Raw genomic sequence first — 22,506 nt, 5'->3', positions numbered from 1 at the left:
CCTAAAAACATTTATTTACACCACTTAAATTTGGTTTGTGAAAAAGTACAATATATATGTATGTATATATTTATGTATGTGTGTGTATCTATATATATATATGTATGTATGTATGTATGTATGTATGTATGTTATAAAAGTACCTAAAATTTGCAAAATATTAAGTACAATATAAAAAAACTATTTCACTGCCATTTTCTAAATTTAAAGTTAGTTAATTCTGTTGTGACATATTCCCCAACTGCATGTCATCGCTTAATACATTTGACATTAACATTAGTAAACAACTTTAACCCATTAGATAATTGTAGGTGCATTTCCTAATTAATACAACATGTACTAGTGCAGACATAAGCAACTGGCAGCTCGTCGGCCAAATGCGGCCCTTGGTCTTATGTTATGCGGCCCCCAAAATAAATGTACCCAATGACAGAAAAATACACAAAACAAGAGCAAGATAACTTACAAAGAATTACAACATTGCAGGAAAATACAGTAAAAGACAAGAAAAACAGAAAATACTCCAAAAACACTCAAAACTACTACAAAAATGAACAAAAAGCAACAATACACACTATTACTCAGAAAAATATACAACATTACAGAAAATGACAGCAAAAGTACACAAAAATTACTTCGAAAATGCAAAATGGCAGTACAAATACACAATATGATTGCAAATAAACATATATTTTACAGTAAAAATACACAAAAAGACTACAGCAATGCAGAAAATGTCTGACAACGAGTAAGACAACAATAAACATACACAGAATGACAGAAAGACACAAAATTACTATAAACACTCTTTGTTCTTTTTTGTATTAATGCTCATAACGCACATTATTCTAAATGCTGACATGAATGTTGATTATGTGGCCGAGCAAACAAACCCATTTTTGTGGCCCCACTATGATAGAAGTTGCCAATATATTTGTACAAGTTATAAATACTTATTCATTACCTATAGTGTTGTTTGGTGCATGATAACAGTACATGTACAAAAGCATTTAAGCAATAAAAAACAAATAAAAGTTAGAATTTATATGGATGAAATGAAATAATCATTCAATTTCCTTTGCACATATAACTATATGAATAATCAACTTAGGATAACAAATCCACTGTCTTTCTATCTATCTTCAATCTATTTGACAATCATGTTTCTTCTCCAACACAATAAACCATAGAGGACAAAATACAATAAACAGGAACTAATTCCCTGTGATAACTATATTTTTATGCATTTTGTCGGTGCTTTATACTTTGACATCCTTCAACTAATATTAGCCAATGAGAACATAAACAGTGCGTACTAACCTGGTATTAGATATAATACCAGGTTAGTAGGTGTTTTACGAGGTTAGATGTGTTCCTTCCTTTGGCTCCTATAGCTTGATGGAAGCTCCTCTTTACCGTCTCTACCTTGTTTAAAGCCAAAATTGTTCCAAATGTGACTTTTGGAGTTTGTTTTTTGAGCAAAATTAATGATGCCACTGACGATTGACGCTGCGGCAAACTCACCGCTTGGGTCCGGTGCTTCAGCCATGGTGAGTGTGTTGTGTTGTCTAGTGTTTGTGACGGTGTGCGCATCTGGGTGAGACACAACTTTAGCTTGTTTGTTTGTTTTGAACTGTAATTCTATTGAATTGGAGCTGTCTTTGTTCAGCACGTATTCATATCTGTGGTTCAGCCACAGAAACACACGGACAGCCAATCAGCTAACAGACGGGTGGAACCAGCGTAGGGAAACAGCCTATCATATCCCCGGACGTCACCAGTGACAGGCAAACACTAATCATTCAGCAGCTGTGTTGGTTGGTTGCCATGTTGGTTTGTTTTCAAGTAAGTAGCATGCAGTGAGCGTAGACTGTGCAGTAAGAAATCAGGAGGACGGTAGAAAATCGCTATGACGAGGACGACTGGGATTGGTTATCTCGGTCAGTCAATCAGAGTTACTCAAACTACGGCAAGCCGTGAGGACCAAAGTTTATTATCGTGAAAAAAAGTATTGAGTATTGAATGGGGAATTATAAGCATGAGAAATGTCAAGTGTGATGTGAGAATGAGTCAAATTGCGTGACTGTCACACTCAAAGCGTGAGGCTTGACAGCTGTGATCAACCTAGATCCAGGCTCCAGCTAGTTTACAAGCCAGCTCTTATTCTAGTTCCCTGTCGCCCTCTAGTTCCCATGCAAGTTCCAGGCTCCAGCTAATTTCTAGGCTAGCATTCTGCAAACTTCCCTAGTGCCAGCTTTCCACATCAGGCCTCACACATTGCACAAAGCTTTCCACACTTAAACAGACCCTGGTAGACCCCGAGTGCTTGGGGACTTTATAAAATTTATCACTGAAAGATGTGAAGGCAACAATACCAATAAATCAATTATTTTCTCCCCTGCATCTAAAACAGGCATCTATTATACAACCATAACCCGTTAAAGGCCTTAATACGTGTTTAATGTGTTGGTAAAGATGTTATGCAGAAAGATGGACAGCCTCCAATGACACAGAAACAGCTGAGATCCATGTATCATCATCTATTAGATGATGATACAGTAGATGTTTTTGTCAGCCTCAAGTGAAGATAGTGCAACTCAAAATAAAAAGAAAAGAAAGACAAATAAATGAAACACTGAATTATCCCAAATGTAGTTCTTTAGTGCATGGTTCAACCCTGTTGGCAACATATTATGTCTTCTGTTCACACCTGTGTTCCTTTTCTCCACTCATTGTTCCTCTTTTGGATGGTAGTGCAGCTGCAGTGCATTTCAAAGATCGGGATAACACGGTGTCAGTTTCCCGGCCCGTCATCACTGTGGCTTTCCTGCAGCAGTTCCTGAGCCCCCTGTGGAAGCGTATGGTAAAGAGTCCGTAGATGACGGGGTCCAGGCAGGCGTTAAAAAGCCCAAAGATGAAGAGAATGTGTGTCAGGGAGTGAGAGACTTTTCCTTCCAGATCGTCAGGGAAGAACCAGTACCAAAGGCCCAGGAGATAGTACGGTGTCCAGCACACGATGAAGCAGATCACTATGACGATGCTCATCTTCAGGGTTCTCATCCGAGCTTTGGGAATGTTGTTCTTAGAGCAGCGAAGATGCGGCTCATCGGATGATACTGGCAGAAGCAGAAACAGTTTATGAACGGTAGCATAACTTATTTGTTCATAAATATGTGGAATTAAAGCTGTTACCCCTGATATTTTTACGAGATAAAATCATAGTGTAGGCCTTATAGATCAACGAATCTGTCATTTTGTCATTATTTGAGATCTCAATGGTACAAAATGAGAGCACTTGCAAACTGCATAGAGACTGCAGTGGGTGTACTTTAAGGGCCTGTACTATGACGCTACATAACTACATCCTGGATTTATCTCCGTTAGCGGGCTTCACCTAACCAAACATCGTCTATCAGACAGAATCTGTCCTACGAATCTCGATTACAACAAGCTAAGTTAAGCGAGGTGATTTCAGCCTGGCTACGTGTGCGCTGATGTGACAGAGGTTGACATTACAGCGTCAGACCAATCACAATCATAGAGAAACTGTATAGAACAACTTACGTTACAATAGAGAAATAATTCCTAAAAATTACGAAGAATTATAAATCTATAAATCAGACCAAAAACAACAAATTGACTGCAGTAAAAGCAGCAAGTAATTAATGCAGGAGTTAAATTAAATCTTGTTTAGAAGACTAAAAAACTAAAGAAACAGCTTATATGCAGAGACTTCAGTGAGATAGATTAATTCTGCTGGAAGTGATACGTTGTTGTGTACCAAAGCACTTAGTCTTAAAATGTTATGCTGCATTCTCTGGACACTTCCCAGGGACAAAGGAGAGTGACGTTAGCACTGGGTGGTCTTGAGCCAGAGCACTCATGTGAAGAGTGCGATATCTAATTGTTGGATGATGTGTCACATAATCTGACTGAAGAAGAGATTGATTTAAATACTTCAATTGACTGTTCATCTTAATGACTTCAGAGACATCCCACATCTATGTAGGATGGTTTATGGTCTTAAAACCAAAATAAAAGGTTACTGTGTAGCCTGTGATGCCAGGTTGTGCTTGAAGATAGATTTATGGAAAAATTATGATATTTGCATAAAATTACTGAGAATAGTGGTGAACTTTGGAAACTGGACCAACATTGTTCAGATTACAACCTAATTAATTGCTCTAGCCTAATGGTCTGCAACCTTGATTTTTAAAGGATCCATTTTGTTTCATCTCACCTGGATTAAGGGCCAAAAAAAAGACATTCTCAATGAAGACAGTACAGTGGATAACATTCTATACAGTTAAAATTACATTGAATAATGTTTGATTGTTTATTTATTTCATTTTGATCATGTAAATGACAACTTAAAAACTGTTTAAAATAAAAGAAATTGACATGAAAGAAATATCAACAAAACAGTATTTTGCATCTTCAAACTCTTACGCATCTAAGTTTACGTGAACAAAATGTTATATTTGAGTTAACGTATTTGAAGAGCTACAAAAAGTAACTTGAATTTACATCGATCAACAGCCAGCACGTTGTTGGTTAAATTAATCCGTCCCCACACAATTAAAATCTCAATTTTCTTCCAGAATAGTCATTTAGTTCATCTCGTTATCTTACCAGGGTTTTAAAACTGAAGATTAACCACAGTTGATGGTCTGTAGATTTTGCAGCAGTAGGAAGATGTTGGCTATTGCACAACGTGATTTCTTTTTAGCTTGTAAATTGTTATATTATGATTTTATTTGGTGTCAATGTCATCAATCATTAATACTTACTGTTAGAAAATAACTACTTTTTGTTTCAGTATTTTTCTTTAAACTACAAGGAGCCATTGCAGAAGAGTCAAAGAGCCACAGGTTGCAGATCCCTGATAGCATCAAAAAGGCAACACGTGTGCACTAACCGTCCTTTTTTTTCATTTGCTTGGAGATCTGGATGAAGATCCTGGTGTAGCAGATAATCATGATGACCAGCGGCAGCAGGAAGAGGCAGGAGAAGGTAAACATGTTGTACGCTGTTTCCTGCCAATGGTAGACGAAGCTTCCCTTAGTGGTGCACTGGGTGAAGTTAGCTGGATAAGTGATGGTCACATTGTGGAAAATGAAGATCTAGGGGATTAAACATCAGAAGAGGTGTAATTTGAGACATGTTTCATAGTTTGATCATATTGTGACAGAGGACACTTGGCCCGGCTGGCTCAGGATACTTAAACATTTCTCCAGTTTTATACTTATAATGTATTCCAAGTGTATTTTCTCTGTATGGATCAAAACTTTTGTTGAATATTATCGCTTGATGACAAAATAAAGACAATACATTTGGTTGTTCAGAGGTTACTCAAGGTCTTCTCTTAAGACAGGGATAGGCAACTCTATCACAGCGGGGGCTACAAAAATGTGATCGTATCTGATCTGAGGGCCACATTATGGTAAAATGGTAAATGGACTTGATTTATATAGCGCTTTATCCCCACACTGAAGCAGTCTCAAAGCGCTTTACATATCAGCTCATTCACCCAATCACTCTCACATTCACACACCAATGGGACAGGACTGCCATGCAAGGCGCTAGTCGACCACTGGGAGCAAATTAGGGTTCAGTGTCTTGCCCAAGGACACTTCGACACATAGTCAGGTACTGGGATCGAACCCCCAACCTCTCAATCAGAAGACGACCCGCTACCACCTGAGCCACGGTCGCCCATTATCAACATTTACACTCAAAAAAGGCAAACTGGTGGGCTGTTACATTTACTAAAGTGTAACATGTATAATTAAAGCTATAATTTTATGTTTCCAAGATGAACATGATAAAATCATGATGAATGCATGAAATCTGACAACTCATTGAATTTATTTGATTCATTCATGTTGGCATAAAGTGAGGCAATTGCGTCCTAATGGTGGGCGGGAAAAGCAAAGCGCATATTGAACGAGAAGACCCTGCTCTCGCGATACTTTACAAGGAAACATGGGACGACGACCTCCTTTGCTGTGCACATGGAATTGGTAAGTAGAAATCTATTGTCATCCATCTTAATGCAAACGAAATACTATGCAGAAATAGTAGTAGTCCATCATTTATAGCGATATTTAGTCAAAATTATTTGTTTTTAAAAATATTGACAGTCGACCGTCTGACAAGGATCTAGACTGAGGCTAAAGTGGTTGCATGTGCGACAGTTTTTTTTTTTTTTTAATTTTGTGTTTCTTTTATTTTGTCTCTGTTTTGTCCACAGACAGTACAATATTTTTTTAAAAAAGGCGCATCTGTACGAGTGATCGAGAAGCTACTGAAGTTTATCAGATGTGCTTTGCACTGGAGGGTGCAATGTGGTCTCGATAAAAGTAACTGATACCACTTGGTGTGCGGCGCGGCGCACCTACGGGACACTCGGTGAGAGCTCAGAGCAACACACTGGTGAGTTCTTCCATGGAAATACAATATTCCTCATAGAGCGGTTTTACTCACAGATCTCTACCTAAATCAGAACCAGTGCTAGATTTAACCAGAGCTAAATGTTGTCTTTTTGTGCCTCAGTGCTGGGTCTGCAGTGCTTACAAGCCGCTAATGTTGCTAACTAGCCGCTAGCCGGCTAGTTAGCAACATTAGCGGCTTGGGCGTTTGTTAAGCCGCTTTACGCGTCCTTAGATCTCCGTTCAACCCGTGTCGAAAGTGCGGATGTCAAACTACAAACCAGTTTTTAAATCATGTTGATAGGCCAAATAGAAGTGGAGTTATGAGGGAAAATGTGCGTGTGTTTTTTTGGTGACATTTTCTTGAGCTGTCCGTGCAGGAAGAGCGCGTCTAAAACGAAAGCGAAAGTGTTGTGAAGCAAGAAGGCCATTGTCCAATCATCATGTCCACATATAGCGGTATTTTTGTTTTCAAGCATCAGGTAAACAGAGACAGAGAAAGAGAGGGTGAGTTGAGAGATTTGAGATTATAGTGCTTATTACTGTGATTTGACTGTTTAGTTAGTGTGTAGTGAGTGATATTAGAGTGTAGTGTCTAGTTTATTGTTTTATATCAACACAATGAGGCAGAAATAATTTGCCTTTCCCTGTATTTGTGAATCATACTTTTTTGTAAATAGTTGTACAAAATCACCTGAGACATTGCTTCCATTTCACTGTAAATAGATATATATAACTGTGTTTTTTGATTCATCTGTTTATAAGTTTTTGAAATATATAGTTTAGATTTGCTATATAGATTGCAAGCAATAAAAATGATTCGTTAAAAATGTTTGACTTTTATAGTAAAAAAAACTAACTTTTTCCCACTCAAATTTTAGTTTTCATAGTGGTTTTAGATCCACTGTGTAATACAGTATGCCGTATTAAAGAAAATACTTCAGTCATATTTGGGAGGTTCTCCTGAAAAAAATGATACCAAACATGCAAGGTTTATGGATTTCCATATATGAAATATAAAGATATGTATATAATATAATATATATATATATATATAAAGATAAAATCAAACACAATGAAAAAACAGCAAAAACATCTTAGACCCCAGAGGGTTAATTTATCTGCAAAACTAACCCAGCGACTAAAAAGTACTCAGAAAATGCAAATGATAGAGATATAGCATGTCCATATTGAACGAAATTTAGATGGAGCAAAAATAATCGAAATGCTGTGGTCTAGGCAAATGGCAAAGTTTCTCTTGTCTACAAAACACACGTAAAGGGAAATCCACACAGTTGTACAAAAGCAAAAAGAGGCCAGTTAGTGATAAGTACTATTCATTAAATGAATACAGCACAGGCAATGAGTAAATTGTGGACATGGACTGTTTTGTCTCTGATGAATAGTGCAATAAAAAAATAAAATTCATATGTTAGATTCTGTCAGCTATAACTTTTCTTTTAAAGGGAATTCGACTTTGCTCAAGGAAATGTAAACGAGTAAAGAAACTTAATTATTAATTAATCTGCTGTGTAAAAGTCTGTCTATAAAAAATGAGATGTAATAATGAGTAAATTTCCTCTTAATTTCTTGGAAACAGAATATCATATTTGAAAATATTTGATAACATGACTCAAAGTACAAGAAAAGCCATTTCATATTACAATGATACAAAACATTCAGAAACGGTGCTAGAAATATCAGTCACGAGAGCACTTTTATCATAATCATGTTATTTATGGCTCATTTACGTTTGAAATGCATACGGATACACATGAGACTTTTCTGTCTTGTTAACATGAAAACACTGTAATATCATTTTTAAAAGGTTATGTTTTGAACTCATGTCTGTTTATTGATCAATTCCTAGTCTGTCTGTGAGCTGTAGATCCACGTCTGTCAGTGATTACATGCTTTTTTTCATGGGCATTAATTGATATAATTATTAATTGTTCTCTCAATTTATTACAGCAACTTCTGACCACAAGAGTGTCCTGTCTGACCACGCCTGTATCTGCCATTCAACTGCATAAGTGCCTGCTCGAAAAATTCGTCGACCTGAAACAGTGAATTTCTTTAGGTGAGGAGATGTGGAACTGTAAGGAGTGTAACGTATCTCTATCCGGTAGATTTGAGCTACTAAAACATGAGACTACAGCACCGTCATAGGCAACATTACTTTGTGGGACATCTCAGAATGGTGACGTTAAAAAGACACATACATTTATAAAGTGGGGTAACCTTCAGAGGGAGAGAGAGGAGAGAGAGAACAGATGAGGGATCGATGAGAGATAATGCATAATAGATTAGTCTTTTGTCCTTATTGCTGTTAAAATTCAGATGTACTCTTGTTTAAACTTACAATATTCTTTTTCCATATTCTTTACACAGTCTGTTGTGTAATGGCTGCTCCGGTGAAGCTCAGAATTATACTAGGAGACAACAATTCCCAGAGATTGATTCTTCCAGATGGGATTCCGGAGTCTGTCAATGAACTCGCACAGCAAATTAAGAGACAGTGTGGAATAGAAGGGGTTTTCAGGCTTCAATTCATGGATGCAGAATTTGGGAATGAATTCAGCAACTTGCTGTCAATATCGGATGTCCAGGACAAAGGTACCATTAAGGTCATCTATATTTCAGATGCCCAACCTGGTGGCTCCACACCCCCTCCCTCCGCACCACCTCCTTCCTTAGCTTCATCGTCGTCCTGCTCTCCAAATGACTCCTCCGTTTCATCTGGTAGCTCTTTTGATACAGACATACTATCTTCTCCCGAGTCCACCTCCTCAAGATCGACTGCATGGCCAGTGGTCTTCCAAGTTCCCAGGTTCTCCTATGATGCTGAGCTACAGCTGGACAGGGCCAATGCTGCTTTCAAAGCAACCGGAACTTTGTTCAATCCTGATGTGAAACTAAAATCTGCCATTCTTAATGGCTTAGCTGAAAAGATCATTCAGTACAAAATGTACCTCTCTGACTCAAAGTTTGATGACGTGGCAGAAGCTCTTATGTCAAAGCATCCATGTTTGAAAGAGCCAGGTTCTGTCTCTGGATATGGCGGCTGGAAGGCAAGCTTGAAATATAAACTCGCTAACTACAGAACAAAGCTCAGGGGGCTTGGGTGCCCTGAAGTTACATTGAATTCCCTAAAACAAAAGCCTGAAGGCAAAGTCAGTCCTGCCTATGGTGTTAAGAGGCCAAAAAAAGCAGAAGTGAATTATTGCCCAGCCTATACAACTGATGAAACAGCAGAGACGCTAGAAGTGATAAGAGTGGCCCTCCTGTCAGAAGTACAGAAAAGAAATAATGACGGGAAGGGAAGAGAAGAGGTAGTACGAGAGGCACCCATGATTGCAGATTTCAAGACAAGGTGGCCGGCTCTCTTCCATGTGCGTGAGGTAAGAATGAATGTTTGACGGAATAAACTGATACTAATTTAATACACAGTGCTACATTAGAGAAATGCAAAACTCCTTAAGAGTAAGAAGATGTACTGCCATATCAAATGTAACATTGATCTCAAAATAGGCAGAGTTGAGTCCTGTTTACCATTGTTTTTTTTTTTATTGTTGTAGGTGAGTTCCGAATTCAAGAGAATCACAACAACGCATCTGCAGTCAAAGTTCTTTGCTGAGCTGGATGCTCACTCTGCAAATCTGCTCAAGGTGTATTCCAAGAAAGGTGGTGTTCAAGGGAGAAAAATCAAGAACATCATGGTACCCATAACCCAGGTATGGAAAAAACAAAACTGTTCAACCTGTACTGCTGTCATATTTTTAAACTGAACCTCTTAACTCCCACTTAAACCGAGCACATTATCTCTTGTTCAGCTTTACCCAAATCTAAAAGCTTCTCTACTGGAGCTTACAACCTTATTGACTTTAAAAACTGATCTGAGACTTTGTCTCGCAATATCGTCACGTTTTCATCATATTATTGGTGTTTTTGTAGCTTTTTAATGCATTTTGCTGCGTTCTCATTTTCACTTGTCTCATTTGTCTTTGTTGCTTTTTCATATACAGTGGTATGCAAAAGTTTGGGCACCCTTGTAAATGTTCATGATTTTCCTTAATAAATAATTGGTTGTTTGGATAACAAATTCCAGTTAAATTTATCATATAGGAGACAAACACAGTGATATTTGAGAAGTGAAATAAAGTTTATTCGATTTACAGAAAGTGTGCTAGAATTATTTAAACAGAATTAGGCATGTGCATAAGTTTAGGCACCCTTGCATCTTATTGATTTTAATACTCTTAGCACTAATTATTGGAACTCAAAATTGTTTTGGTAACCTCAGTGATCCTTGATCTCCATACACAGGTGAATCCAATCATGAGTCAGGGTATTTAAGTAGGAAAATTCTAGGTGTTTCCTCTTTGCATCTTCTCTGATTAGTGGCAACATGGGAGCCTCAAAACACCTCTCAAATGACCTGAAAACAAAGATAATTCAACATCATGGTTTAGGGGAGGGATACAAAAAGCTATCCCAGCGATTTAAGCTTTCAGTTTCAACTGTGAGGAACATTGTGAGGAATTGGAAGACCACAGGCACAGTTCTAGTTAAGGCCCGAAGTGGAAGACCAAGAAAGATCTCCGAAAGGCAGCGGCGCAGGATGGTGAGAACAGTCACAGTCAACCCGCAGACCAGCTCCAAAGACCTACAACATCAGCTTGCTGCAGATGGTGTCACTGTGCATCGTTCCACTATTCAGCACACTTTACACAAGGAGATGCTGTATGGAAGAGTAATGCGGAAAAAGCCTTTTCTCTGCACACGCCACAAACGGGGTCGCTTGAGGTATGCTAAAGCACATTTGGACAAGCCAGCTTCATTTTGGAACAAGGTGCTGTGGACTGATGAAACTAAAATAGAGTTATTTGGGCATAACCAGGGGCGTTATGCATGGCGGAAAAAGAACACAGCATTCCAAGAAAAGCACTTGCTACCTACAGTAAAGTTTGGTAGTGGTTCCATCATGCTGTGGGGCTGTGTGTCCAGTGCAGGCACTGGGAATCTTGTTAAAGTTGAGGGGCGCATGGATTCCTCTCAATATCAGCAGATTCTGGAGAACAATGTCCAGGAATCAGTGACAAAGTTGAAGTTGCGCCAGGGCTGGATCTTTCAACAAGACAATGATCCTAAACACTGCTCAAAATCTACTAAGGCATTCATGCAGAGGAACAAGTACAACATCCTGGAATGGCCGTCTCAGTCCCCAGACCTGAATATTATTGAAAATGTATGGTGTGCTTTAAAACGGGCGGTCCATGCTCGGAAACCATCAAACCTGACTGAACTAGAGATGATCTGCAGAGAAGAATGGTCCAAAATACCTCCCACCAGAATCCAGACCCTAAGATCAAGGATCACTGAGGTTACCAAAACAATTTTGAGTTCCAATAATTAGTGCTAAGAGTATTAAAATCAATAAGATGCAAGGGTGCCTAAACTTATGCACATGCCTAATTCTGTTTAAATAATTCTAGCACACTTTCTGTAAATCGAATAAACTTTATTTCACTTCTCAAATATCACTGTGTTTGTCTCCTATATGATAAATTTAACTGGAATTTGTTATCCAAACAACCAATTATTTATTAAGGAAAATCATGAACATTTACAAGGGTGCCCAAACTTTTGCATACCACTGTACATTTTGGACGCTTTTTTGTTGCTCCTTTGTCGCCTGTTTTGCTGCATTTTCATCCTCATTTACGTCTCTTTTTTGTAGCTATTTTGCCACTTTTTTTGATGAAGCTTTGGGTCAAATCAAACTGGAGAACATGTGCTTAGTTAAAGTAGGGGTTACGATTTAACTGAAAGCCTGACCATTGTGGAAATGGCTAATGTTATAAAAGTAAAGGACATGCTCAAATCAATTCCTGTACACTTTCATAAATTTAACTGAAGAGGGTAGATTTACAAGAAAAGAAGCTTCAGTTTGAAATTGTGCAAATAATCTTTTATGAAAAGGTCAGACTATTCATGACGGGTTCACAATCCTTTGGAGAACCACTGTATTCACTACTACTCTAATCTCTAAATGGCTTCAAAGTTGTGACTTCCTGTGAAACTAGTTAAAAGTTGTCTAAACTTTGTAAAAACCTTCTCTGCTAGAAGGTTGAGATGGTTTTCCTAACGTTGTTTGTTTTTTTGTTTTGCATTTCCTCTCTGATCTGAATACTTAGACGGACAGCATTGACGTCAGACGAGAATGCGTCCTCAAAGGTCTTTGTGTCTACTTGAATGAAGATCCGGAGAAGCTGGTTAAGGAATACACGGTATGTTTATCTTTTATGTTTGCTGAGATTTTGATCATTTGGTATGAATGGGGTTTCCTCTGGGTTCCAATCAGCTGTAAAATTTGGAAAGATAAAGTCTTAAAAACCTCTTTGAAATCTACCTACTTGCCAACTGCATTGCATTTCTAAACAAATCACTTAACTTACAAATTGATACCTGCACATAAGAAAAATGTGTTTGGCCAACTGGAATGATCGGTGTATCATTGCTCAAAATGTATTTTGTAATCCTACATTGACACACCCCGTCTCTTGTAATCTTGTAAGTAAGTACATAAGTGCTTTATTTTTCATTGTGCAACAAAATTGTGTCCAGGTGTTAGTTATTCTTTAACTCCTTCTGTCTCTTCCTTCCAATCACTGAACTTCATGTCACAGAGACATGAAGTTAAAGAGATCCATGTCTGGACGGCTAATGAAGGAGCTTTGTTAATGTTTTTGTTTTGTTTTTTGTCAGACGGCTGACGAAAACATCGGAACGGCCATGGCAGAGACGGTCTTTGGAATCTTTGTCATGCGACATGAAGGAGCACAGCCTGGTGATGACCCTGAGGATGTTGGAATCATTCTGGAGGGGGTGGAAGTACTCGATGGGTTGGTAAATGTGCCTTTTGCTGTGAAGGAGTCCCTGACACAGATTGTCAAAACCTCTTACCTCTTACTCTTTTGTCACAATTTTGTTGCTGTTATGAGCTTTCCAGCTTTTAGATTTGGGTAATGCCAAACTGGAGACAATGTGCTTGGTTCAGGTGGGGGTTAAGAAGTACTTTTATTTTTCTTAATTACATTGGAACTGGTTTTTTACTGTAAATCCCCTAAATGTGGTATGAACATGTTCTTCTGTTAACCTGTGTTTCAGTAAGTTCAACAGCACATACAGGTGCAAAAACTGTTGCATTATTGTTTATTTGGAGAAAAAAAGTTTTGTGGCAGCATCTACATGTTATGATCTTTTCCTTTATAGCACTAGGTGCTATAATTCATTCTCTTGGCACTTAAAAAAAAAAGAAAAAGAAAAAGCGGTGTATGCTGTATTACACCAGATTGTCATTTAAAAAAAGTTTTAACAATTTTTGTTCTGTGGCAAGCAACTGTTCGTGTAAAACTTTGCACTTTTGACAAAATACATTTTTATGGCAATATCTACTATTTGTCTTTTCTTTCTACCCATGACACCAAGCAGTCTGTAGTCTTTGTTGATACTATTCACTGCAAACCTTTAAGTGTTTACACTTGAATTGCATTCTTTAACTTACCTTAATTAAATCATGGAAAGTATTTCCATGTGATTTAATGGCTTTTTTTCAGCATTAACCATTTCTGTTGGACTAACTTATTTTACTTGGGTTGGATCAACTTAAGATAGTTTTGTAATTTCACTACTGTCAAATTAGTGGATCTAATACTATTATATTGAGTCAGTTCTAGCCCTAAGAATCAAGTTAAATCAACCCTAATGAATTAATTGATCCAACACATCTAAATTAAGTAGGTCCCAAACCTAGAAAATAAGTTAAATCAACCCTAATATATAGTGTTGAACCAAGTCAAGTGCATCAAGTTGGACTAACAAAATTGCTTAATGCTGAAAGAAAGCCATTTAATTATGTGGAAATACTTTCCATGATTTTTTTATGTTCATTCAAAGAGTTGTTTTTTTGAGTGTATATAAGCATTTAGAATAATGACTGATCTGAGCATTGTTTTTTGCGTTCATAATTTTGTGTATTTTTTTTGTCATTTTCTGCATTTATGTTCTTGATTTGTGCATTTTTGGGGTCACTTTCAGTATTGTTTTTTGTTTTCTGTATTTTCCTGTCATTTTGTTGACAATTTGTGTGTCTTTGGAGCTATTCTGTAATGTGTTGTTTTTTTTGTGTTTTCATAGTAATATGTTTGTGTAAGTGGTTGTCGTGTCTGTCTTTGTTGTCATTTTGTGATTTATGAGTCATTTTGTGTATTTTTGTGTACTTTGTACATTTTTCTGTTTGTGTGTTTTGGGAGTTATTTTGTGCATTATGTTGAGCTTTATATTCATTCCAACTTCTTGAAATACAATTTTGGCGGATTTGTATTGGGGGCTGCATAAAATTAGACCATGTGGCTCCAGTTTCCTATGCCAGTCTTAAGACTTTGTCAGATGCCTTTATTTATTATTGCACACAAAGTGAAGTGCCTCACACATAGGGATGGGCAATATGGACTAAAAAAAATATCCCTGGTATTTATCACGATAAATTAAAAAAATAAAAAACTATAAATAAATAAAACAATTCCCAACTTAAAGTATAAACAGGTTCCTTACACAAATACATTTGAAGACATCAACACATGAAAAAAGGCTACAATAAATGCTGACTCAAATAGTTCATGAGCTGATATCTTATGGAATATATCAGTGCATGCGGATCACTCTATTAGTGTTATTGTATGTTATTCATTTATTTCCTCACTTAAAATGAATTTATTTTCTAAAAAAAAAAGAACATGAAAAGCAAAATTAACTCCATCAGTGTTTTTACTGTTGCTGAATCTTGTTCCATTTATCTCATGAGAGTTACATAAAGTTATGGTTAATACATATATCTCTCTGATTTCCTAGAATTAAACCAGATTAAGCTGATGATTTAATCATTCAGTATATTTTGGTGTTATAGTCTCAATAGTTACATTAGTCTAATGGACCAGCTTTGTCTGTGAACACGTGATAATATAATGAAAAAAATATTGCATTTGACTAATTGGGATGGATGAATAGTTATTATTTATGCTAACATTCATTTCACACAATTTGTGACATGTTTAGCTTTTATTCTTCCATACAAGTGTTAAATCTGACCATAAACAAATCAATGGCTCTCAGTGGCTTTATGACACTAAGACGTGTTCTTTTAATCTTTTTATTTGGTCTATTCCTTATTTGGAGTGGTTAGCATTAGGTCTTAGCCCAGTCTGTTTTGTTGGTGTGTTAGCTTAGCATAGTTAGCTTTAGTTAAGTTTCCAGTTCATAATCGTTGCTACAGGTTCATCTTTGTCCCCGTGTTTGTGGAACTTAGGGTGGATCTGACGGAGGAACTTGGACTGGTTCACTTTGTTGGATGGTTATCTGGTGTTAACCAAGTAGTGGTCCATAATGTATCGTAGCACGGCAGCTTCAGGTAGCCTGACGAGCCGTCTGTGTGTGGTGTGAGGGCTGAGGGGCAGTGGTGGTGCACACCACGGCCGCGGAGGCTTCACTGCGGAGCTTCCGTGAACAGCGTTCTGCTCCAGCGAATAATAAGTTGTTGACAACAAACAGGGGCAGTTTTGGCCTGTGGAACAAGGTTTTTAGGGGCATTCTTGGCTAAATTGAGGGACAAATGGCCCGTGGCCCTCACTAATTTCCGACATGCGAATTTATCGTTTATATCGAGGGATGACATATTCTTATCGGTGAGAATATTTTTGACGATATATCATAAACGATAAAATATTGCACATTCCTACTCACACATCACCAGGGTAAGTTTCTTGTGTTTTATCACAATGATACACACAGTGTGACACCATGTCTAACCTTATTAGAAGCACAAGTGAAACTGCTAAAGACAATATTAAACATATTTATCACGCTGCAAAGCTTCGCTGGCTTGGTCTGATGACTTAGTTGTTGATGAGTGGGATTTCTATTGTTTGATATGGAACAGATGTGTTTAATTCTAAGGCATCTGGAAATTCAATAATATAAGAACTAGGGATGTAACGATTAATCGTAAGGCAGTTAAAAATCGATTCATGGGTGTCACGGTTCAAATCAATTTTCTGAAAATTGAATCGCAGTACTTTTTTAAACAGCAGAGGGCGCTATTAATTTATCCTTCTGTTGTCCAAACGCCAATCTGCTACTACTCTCTTTCTGGCCGCCTTCTACTCTTTAACATGTTCATAAATGATTCCTTACCCCTTTAGCACCAAAAGAATATCTGTAATATTACATGACTATCTGTAAAAGTCATGTTTTTCTATTAGCTCTGTCTGCTAGCATAGCATCTCTTCTTCACTGCACAGAATAGCTGCATCCCAACCGAACACTGGGTTATGCAGTTTTGCATTGTTTACTATAGAACCAGATTTTAAATTAATAGGCTTCTTCTTCATTTGTATTATTCCTTTAATTATCTCATTCAAGATTTATTTTTAGTTAAATTGCATTGTTTTGAATAGTTTATCAAGGGATTCTTTTGACAATGAAAAATAAAAGGAAAATAGTACAGTATTTTTAAAGGAATATTTTTCAATAATCATTTATCTACAGTCCCATTTTGTAAAATAAATCGTGAGAGAATCATATCGTGAACCCAGTATTGTGAATCGAATCGTACCAGGAGTTGAGTGAATCTTTACATCCCGAATAAGAACAAATAAATACCAACAATTCAAACTTGAAGAAATTCTGGAGTTGGCATAATACTGTTTATTAAGATGATTAAAAAGTGTTTATTTGATCAATCAGGATGACGAAATAAAATGGCTTCAACTGAAATCCAATTTACATCTTGTCTTGGTAAAAATAAAGCCTAATGATAAGAGGAACTAAACCCCTGTTTTCTGCTGACCTGCCGCTAGGGGGGAAATTAAAAAAATGCCTTGATTATGGGCGTTAATCCTGACTCAATAAGACACGCCCACTCAGGCAGCTGCTCAGTGCTGGCAGTGACAGAGCGCTTTCTGCTCAACTACTGCACACAATACACAGCCCACAAGCTTAAGCACACAGCACACACAGCCCCACATATGCTATATTACTCACAAACTGTCAAAACACCACCTCACACACACAAATAAAGACACACACAGCAGCGAGAAGTACATGCACGTTTTCACACATGTGACAGACAGGGATACACACACTATGTGTCTGTACATACACACATAGCTTGATGAACCCTCGGATTAGACCAGAATCTGCTCTTTATAGAAGCACAGAGTCAAAAACATTCCCAGGAATGCACGAGTTCATCATTGAGACTGTCAATCAATGCTCACTGGGGGTTGTGATTGGAGGAAACCCTCCTCCCTCCTCTCAGCATTTATAGGAGGGGCGGGGCCAACAGTGACAGTTGGTGACGCACAATAATCCAAAGAATCCGTCTCAGCCAAGAGCAATATTAAAGCTAGGGTAGGCGATTTTCTCCAGATACACTTTTTAAGTCTTGTTGAAATTTTCTTTATGTCCTGACAAAAATTAGATCTTATGTGCTCTGAAAAAGGAATGGAGAAAATTTGTCATCTGTAGCAGCTGTAAACCTGTAAAAACTTTGACCAATGGAAAAAAACAAACCATTTTTTTAACCAATCATGTCTCTCTGCTCGATTTTGATCCCTCGCATGCACGAGTTCACACTGAAAGCACGTCAACGCTGACAGAGTTAAAACAGAGTTTTTGGTCATCTTTTTAGCATACATAATGGTAAAGTTTAGTGTTTACTTACTGCTGAATGAGACATGAGACAACAAAGTTTCTACACAATACAAGCGATGAGCTGAGCTCCTCTTCTGCAGCAGCTGTGTGCATGCATGTGAGTGAGATGAGGGGGGTAAAGGCAAAGTCGTCGGGAAGCTACATTCAAAATCACGATAGCTTTTGAAAATCGCCTACCCAACCTTTAAATTGTAATAGCCAGCGTTCAACCCTTAGAGGGCAGTGACACTGACATTTTACAACTAAATACGCAAAATTAAAATACTTTCACTAAAATGTTAAAAGTTGGACTATGATCAATCAACAGCACTACTTAAAACCCAAATACATATGTACATATTATTTAAAGACATTTAATGTCTGTTTTTCCCTCATAACAGGATTTGTGGTTTAACATGCGACACCATCATAGGTCTTGAGGCTTGCCTGGAAGCATCTTCCCTGCAAGGACTATGAACAAACATTCATATCTAATCCAGCAATATAGGCTCCTAATCCTGAACACTGAGCATGCAGCAGGTTCCTGTGCATCAAAGACTTTAAAGCCATTTTTATGTAAATGCCTGATACATGTAAACACTGAGAATAAAGAAATATGTATGGGCATTTCTTTTACATAAAAATCTGACTAAATTTCTTGAAGCATGAGTTTGCCTGCAGCATAAACGCTTTTTAACTCAGAGAATATGTATGCAAATGTAAATTTTTTTGCTTGGTGATGGAGCACCCTCTACCCTGTGATCTTTTATGGTTCATGTAAAAGAGGTTTCATGTGATTGTGATTTTTTGATACAGATGTGGTTGGAACGTTTCCCCTCACCTGAGGAATGGAAAAGAAGATGCTCATCGTCCAAGCTACCAGTAGCATGGTCCGATTTCTTTCCCTCGCCATGTTGATAGCCAGAGGGTTGAGGATGGCTGACTGTCTGTCCAAGCTAATCACCACAGTAACAAACGCACATGAGTACATGGCCTGGAGCTTCAGGAACATGAACAACCTGCAGGCCAGGTCACCAGCCAACCACTGAACTGTGATGTTCCACACTGCGTCCACAGGCATCACAATAAACGTAACCAAAAGGTCAGCAGCAGTCAGGTTGATTATCAGAACCCGGACATGGGACTTGCGTTTGTGTCCGTTAGCTGCCCAGAGCGCGGCCAGGTTACAAAAGGCGGACAAGCCACAGAGGATGAAGGTGATGATGACACGGACTTTGGCTGCGGTGGTGAAGGAGGGCAGCTGCAGGGCTGTCCTGTTATAGCTGCTGTTGACTTCAGATCCTGAGCTCTGCTGGAACAAGATGAGCTGAGGACCACAGCAGGAGGACGAGTTCATTTTCTCTACCTCAACAAGGAGTCCACATTGTGTGTTGATACATGGAGGCTGAAGCTACGGAAGAAAGACACATCAAAGTAGGTAGGCCTATAATAATAATAATAATAATACACTTTTTTATAGAGCACTTTTCTAAACACATGTTGCAGAGTGATTTTCAAAGGCAGCTATACATTAGAAAATAAAAGATAGAAAGTTTTGGTGAGAGATTAAAACAGTTTAAAAAACAGAAACATAAAAACAAGTTATAAGTTACTAAAAATTAGGGAAGGCTCTCCGACAAAAGTGTGTTTTAAGAAGTGATTTAAAAATTGAAACAGTCAGAACTGATCTCCTCAGGCATATCATTCCAGAGTGTTGGGGCCCGGACTGAAAAGGCTCTAAAGTCCCCTTTAGTTTTCAGCCGGGCCCATAAAACAGAGAGCAAACCTTAAGGTACGTGCAGGTGTATACAGTAATAAAAGCTCTGTGAGGTAAGTTGCTGCAAGGCCATTTAGGGCCTTAAAAGTAATCAATAGAGGGTTTTTTACAGCGTGTCATCACCGCGTCATCAAACCGGAAGTTGCCATATTGTAGGTACTCAGTAGGTAAACAAAGCAGTGTTTACCTCCGAGTGCCTCCAATATGGCCGCACATCTGGGTTACTGCCCAGAACGTGACAGAGGTGAAAAGCCTCTCTAATCTTAAAATCAATCCTAAAACAAACTGGGAGCCAGTATAAAAACGCTAAAACAGAGGTAATATTGTCATATTTCTTGGTTTTTGTTAAAAGCCTGTCAGCTAAAGTTCTGGACTATTTGCGTTCGGTTTTTGGAACTTTGATTCATGCAGGTAAAAAGATTGTTACAGCAATCTAAACAAGAAGAGATAAAAGCATGTAAAATTGTTTCTGTTATAAGTTAAAACGGAGCATTTTCTAGAAATGGTAAAAACAGGATTGTACTAACTTTGTGATGTGATGTTCCAAACTCAGATTACTGTCGAACCAGACGCCAAGATTCTTAACCACAGGATTGATGTTATTGAAGAGTGAATCGGCTAATGTAGGAGAGTGTTTTGTACTGGTTTGTGGTGTGATAACAACATATTCAGTTTTTTCTGGATTCAGCTGTAAAAAAATAATCCAACATCCAGTTTTTAACATCAGTGATACAGAAGAGACAGATGAAGGTTAGTAGTGGGATTTAGTGGCAGAAAAGTACAATCAGCTGTTGAAGATCCAGCAAGAGCTAAACTAAAACCCTTGGAGATGTCCTCTATCTATACCATATCATAATTTATGATAGAGTTTATCTTCCTAAAGACCATCAGGATGAGACACAGTTACACCTTCTGTTAGATTAATAACTGAGATTTTAACGTCTACCACAGCAGAAGGAACACGTAAGTCACCATGAAAAATCAGCCAATCACAAGCTCCACAAATATACACTGCTTTAAAAAGTGTTAAAGAATGTAAAGTCTGTAATAAATATGTCTAATAAGTCATTAGTGAATACCAGAGAACCACATGAGTGAGCATGAGAAATGATAAGAAAATATGTAATAAAATAAAATGTTAATGTTTAACTTAAAGAGAAGCAAGGTGAAATTAACAGTAAATATGCAACGTGTTGACTTATATATGAACTGTAAGTATATTATATAAACACATGTGCTTCATATACACATGTATGTTTTAATTTAGGCTGTTTTATCATTTAGGAATTAGGGCTGGGTGATATATCAAGATTCAAGATGTATCGAGTTTTCTATTTTGGCAATATAGAAAACTATAATATTTCATATATATAATGTATCAAAATACAAGTTTTAGGAGTCGCTGCTTTTACTTCTCAGAACAACATGTAAAGCTCAGTTAGATGAATTAATGAGTTCATATATTGATCAGCTGTTTCTTAATAAATGAGCCTGTGTGACATTTTGCATCAGCAAATTTAACCCAGAATAGTTTTTCTGGTCAGACTTTATTTGATAAAATTATCTAGATTTATATTGTATATCACCATTTTGAGAAAATATATTAAGATATGAGTTTTGGTTCATATCACCAGCCCTAGTAGGAATGTTCACAGCATTTCAGTGTAAACAAAGGGCGACCTACCAGATTCTAATTACATAATTGTATTTAGTAAGTGGTTGATAAGTGTGTATTTTAGATTTATTGTACACCTATCTTAAAATATAAGGTCTACTGGAGCTTGGTTGGGCGGGTGGGTCGGCTGGTAGTCTGGTCATTTTTTGTATTTCACAATATCCATTGATCATTTTTAAACAAAAAAAATTTCATAATTTACACAGTAATGGTTGGGTGTAGAAACGTAACAAGATGGTTTACTTTTTAAAAACATAATTAAGTATGAGTAAAATTACTGATTTTTAAATATACTCTTTATATTTGATTTTTCTATCTTTTCTACCTTGTACATATATATCTTTATTACTTTTTAAATTATTATAATTAATTATTATTCTTTTATTTTTTTGTTTTGTTTTGTTATTTGTTTCAAATGTCTTTGTCCAGTGTGGACAACAAAGTAAGAATTTCATTGTACAGGGAAACATGTTTCCTTACTTTGCACATGATAATAAACACTTTGAATCTTGAATATAGTCAAAAAAGTACCCATAAAGTACCCATAAAAGCAACTCAATTACAGTAACGTGAGTACTTGTAATCCGTTACTTTCACATCTGGACAAAACAAACTAACAAAGTACAAACAAAAGGTAATGAATTGTCCAAAGCCAAAACTGACCAACAAAAACAGCAGGGCACAGACAAAATGTAAATTACCACTGACCTCTATGTCCTTTGTGTTGAGATAGTCGTTCCTCATTAATAAAGTAGTTTTATCTCCTCTGTGCTGGTCCTCCTCTCCTCCTCATCCTGTGTGTGTGTGTGTGTGTGTGCGTGTGTGTGTGTGTGTGCGTGCGTGTGTGTGTGCGTGCGTGTGTGTGTAAGTTA

The 22,506-nt window shown here is 37.4% G+C and overlaps 2 protein-coding genes across 2 annotated transcripts; one reads left to right on the top strand and one right to left on the bottom strand.

Annotated features, from left to right (window-relative positions):
- Positions 1-2,691: 2,691 nt before the first annotated feature.
- LOC114459091 (putative gonadotropin-releasing hormone II receptor) lies at positions 2,692-19,539 on the bottom strand. Its single transcript, XM_028441451.1, has 3 exons — positions 19,024-19,539; positions 4,919-5,123; positions 2,692-3,116 (listed from the first exon to the last, which is right to left on the bottom strand). The coding sequence occupies exons 1-3, from the start codon at positions 19,537-19,539 to the stop codon at positions 2,692-2,694; spliced, it is 1,146 nt and encodes a 381-aa protein (XP_028297252.1).
- Positions 5,979-13,725, top strand: LOC114454915 (uncharacterized). The gene is made up of 7 exons (XM_028435842.1): positions 5,979-6,023; positions 6,254-6,435; positions 8,403-8,511; positions 8,823-9,832; positions 10,010-10,165; positions 12,629-12,721; positions 13,200-13,725. The coding sequence occupies exons 4-7, from the start codon at positions 8,834-8,836 to the stop codon at positions 13,458-13,460; spliced, it is 1,509 nt and encodes a 502-aa protein (XP_028291643.1). The 5' UTR covers positions 5,979-6,023; positions 6,254-6,435; positions 8,403-8,511; positions 8,823-8,833; the 3' UTR covers positions 13,461-13,725.
- Positions 19,540-22,506: the final 2,967 nt, after the last annotated feature.

This window comes from Gouania willdenowi, chromosome 3 (genome assembly GCF_900634775.1).
Source record: "Gouania willdenowi chromosome 3, fGouWil2.1, whole genome shotgun sequence".
In the NCBI taxonomy this organism is placed as follows: Eukaryota; Metazoa; Chordata; class Actinopteri; order Blenniiformes; family Gobiesocidae; genus Gouania; species Gouania willdenowi.
Note: the sequence above shows the minus strand (reverse complement) of the source record. Positions and strands in the feature narration are given on the sequence as shown.

Excerpts from the sequence above, each read along its gene's own strand:
- LOC114454915 (XM_028435842.1), top strand. The coding sequence starts at position 8,834 with ATGGCTGCTCCGGTGAAGCTCAGAATTATACTAGGAGACAACAATTCC. Across the intron at positions 10,166-12,628 it reads TCATGGTACCCATAACCCAG|ACGGACAGCATTGACGTCAG; the intron begins GTATGGAAAAAA and ends CTGAATACTTAG. Across the intron at positions 12,722-13,199 it reads AGCTGGTTAAGGAATACACG|ACGGCTGACGAAAACATCGG; the intron begins GTATGTTTATCT and ends GTTTTTTGTCAG.
- LOC114459091 (XM_028441451.1), bottom strand. The coding sequence starts at position 19,539 with ATGAACTCGTCCTCCTGCTGTGGTCCTCAGCTCATCTTGTTCCAGCAG. Across the intron at positions 5,124-19,023 it reads TCTTCTTTTCCATTCCTCAG|ATCTTCATTTTCCACAATGT; the intron begins GTGAGGGGAAAC and ends TTAATCCCCTAG. Across the intron at positions 3,117-4,918 it reads GCAAATGAAAAAAAAGGACG|TATCATCCGATGAGCCGCAT; the intron begins GTTAGTGCACAC and ends TGCTTCTGCCAG.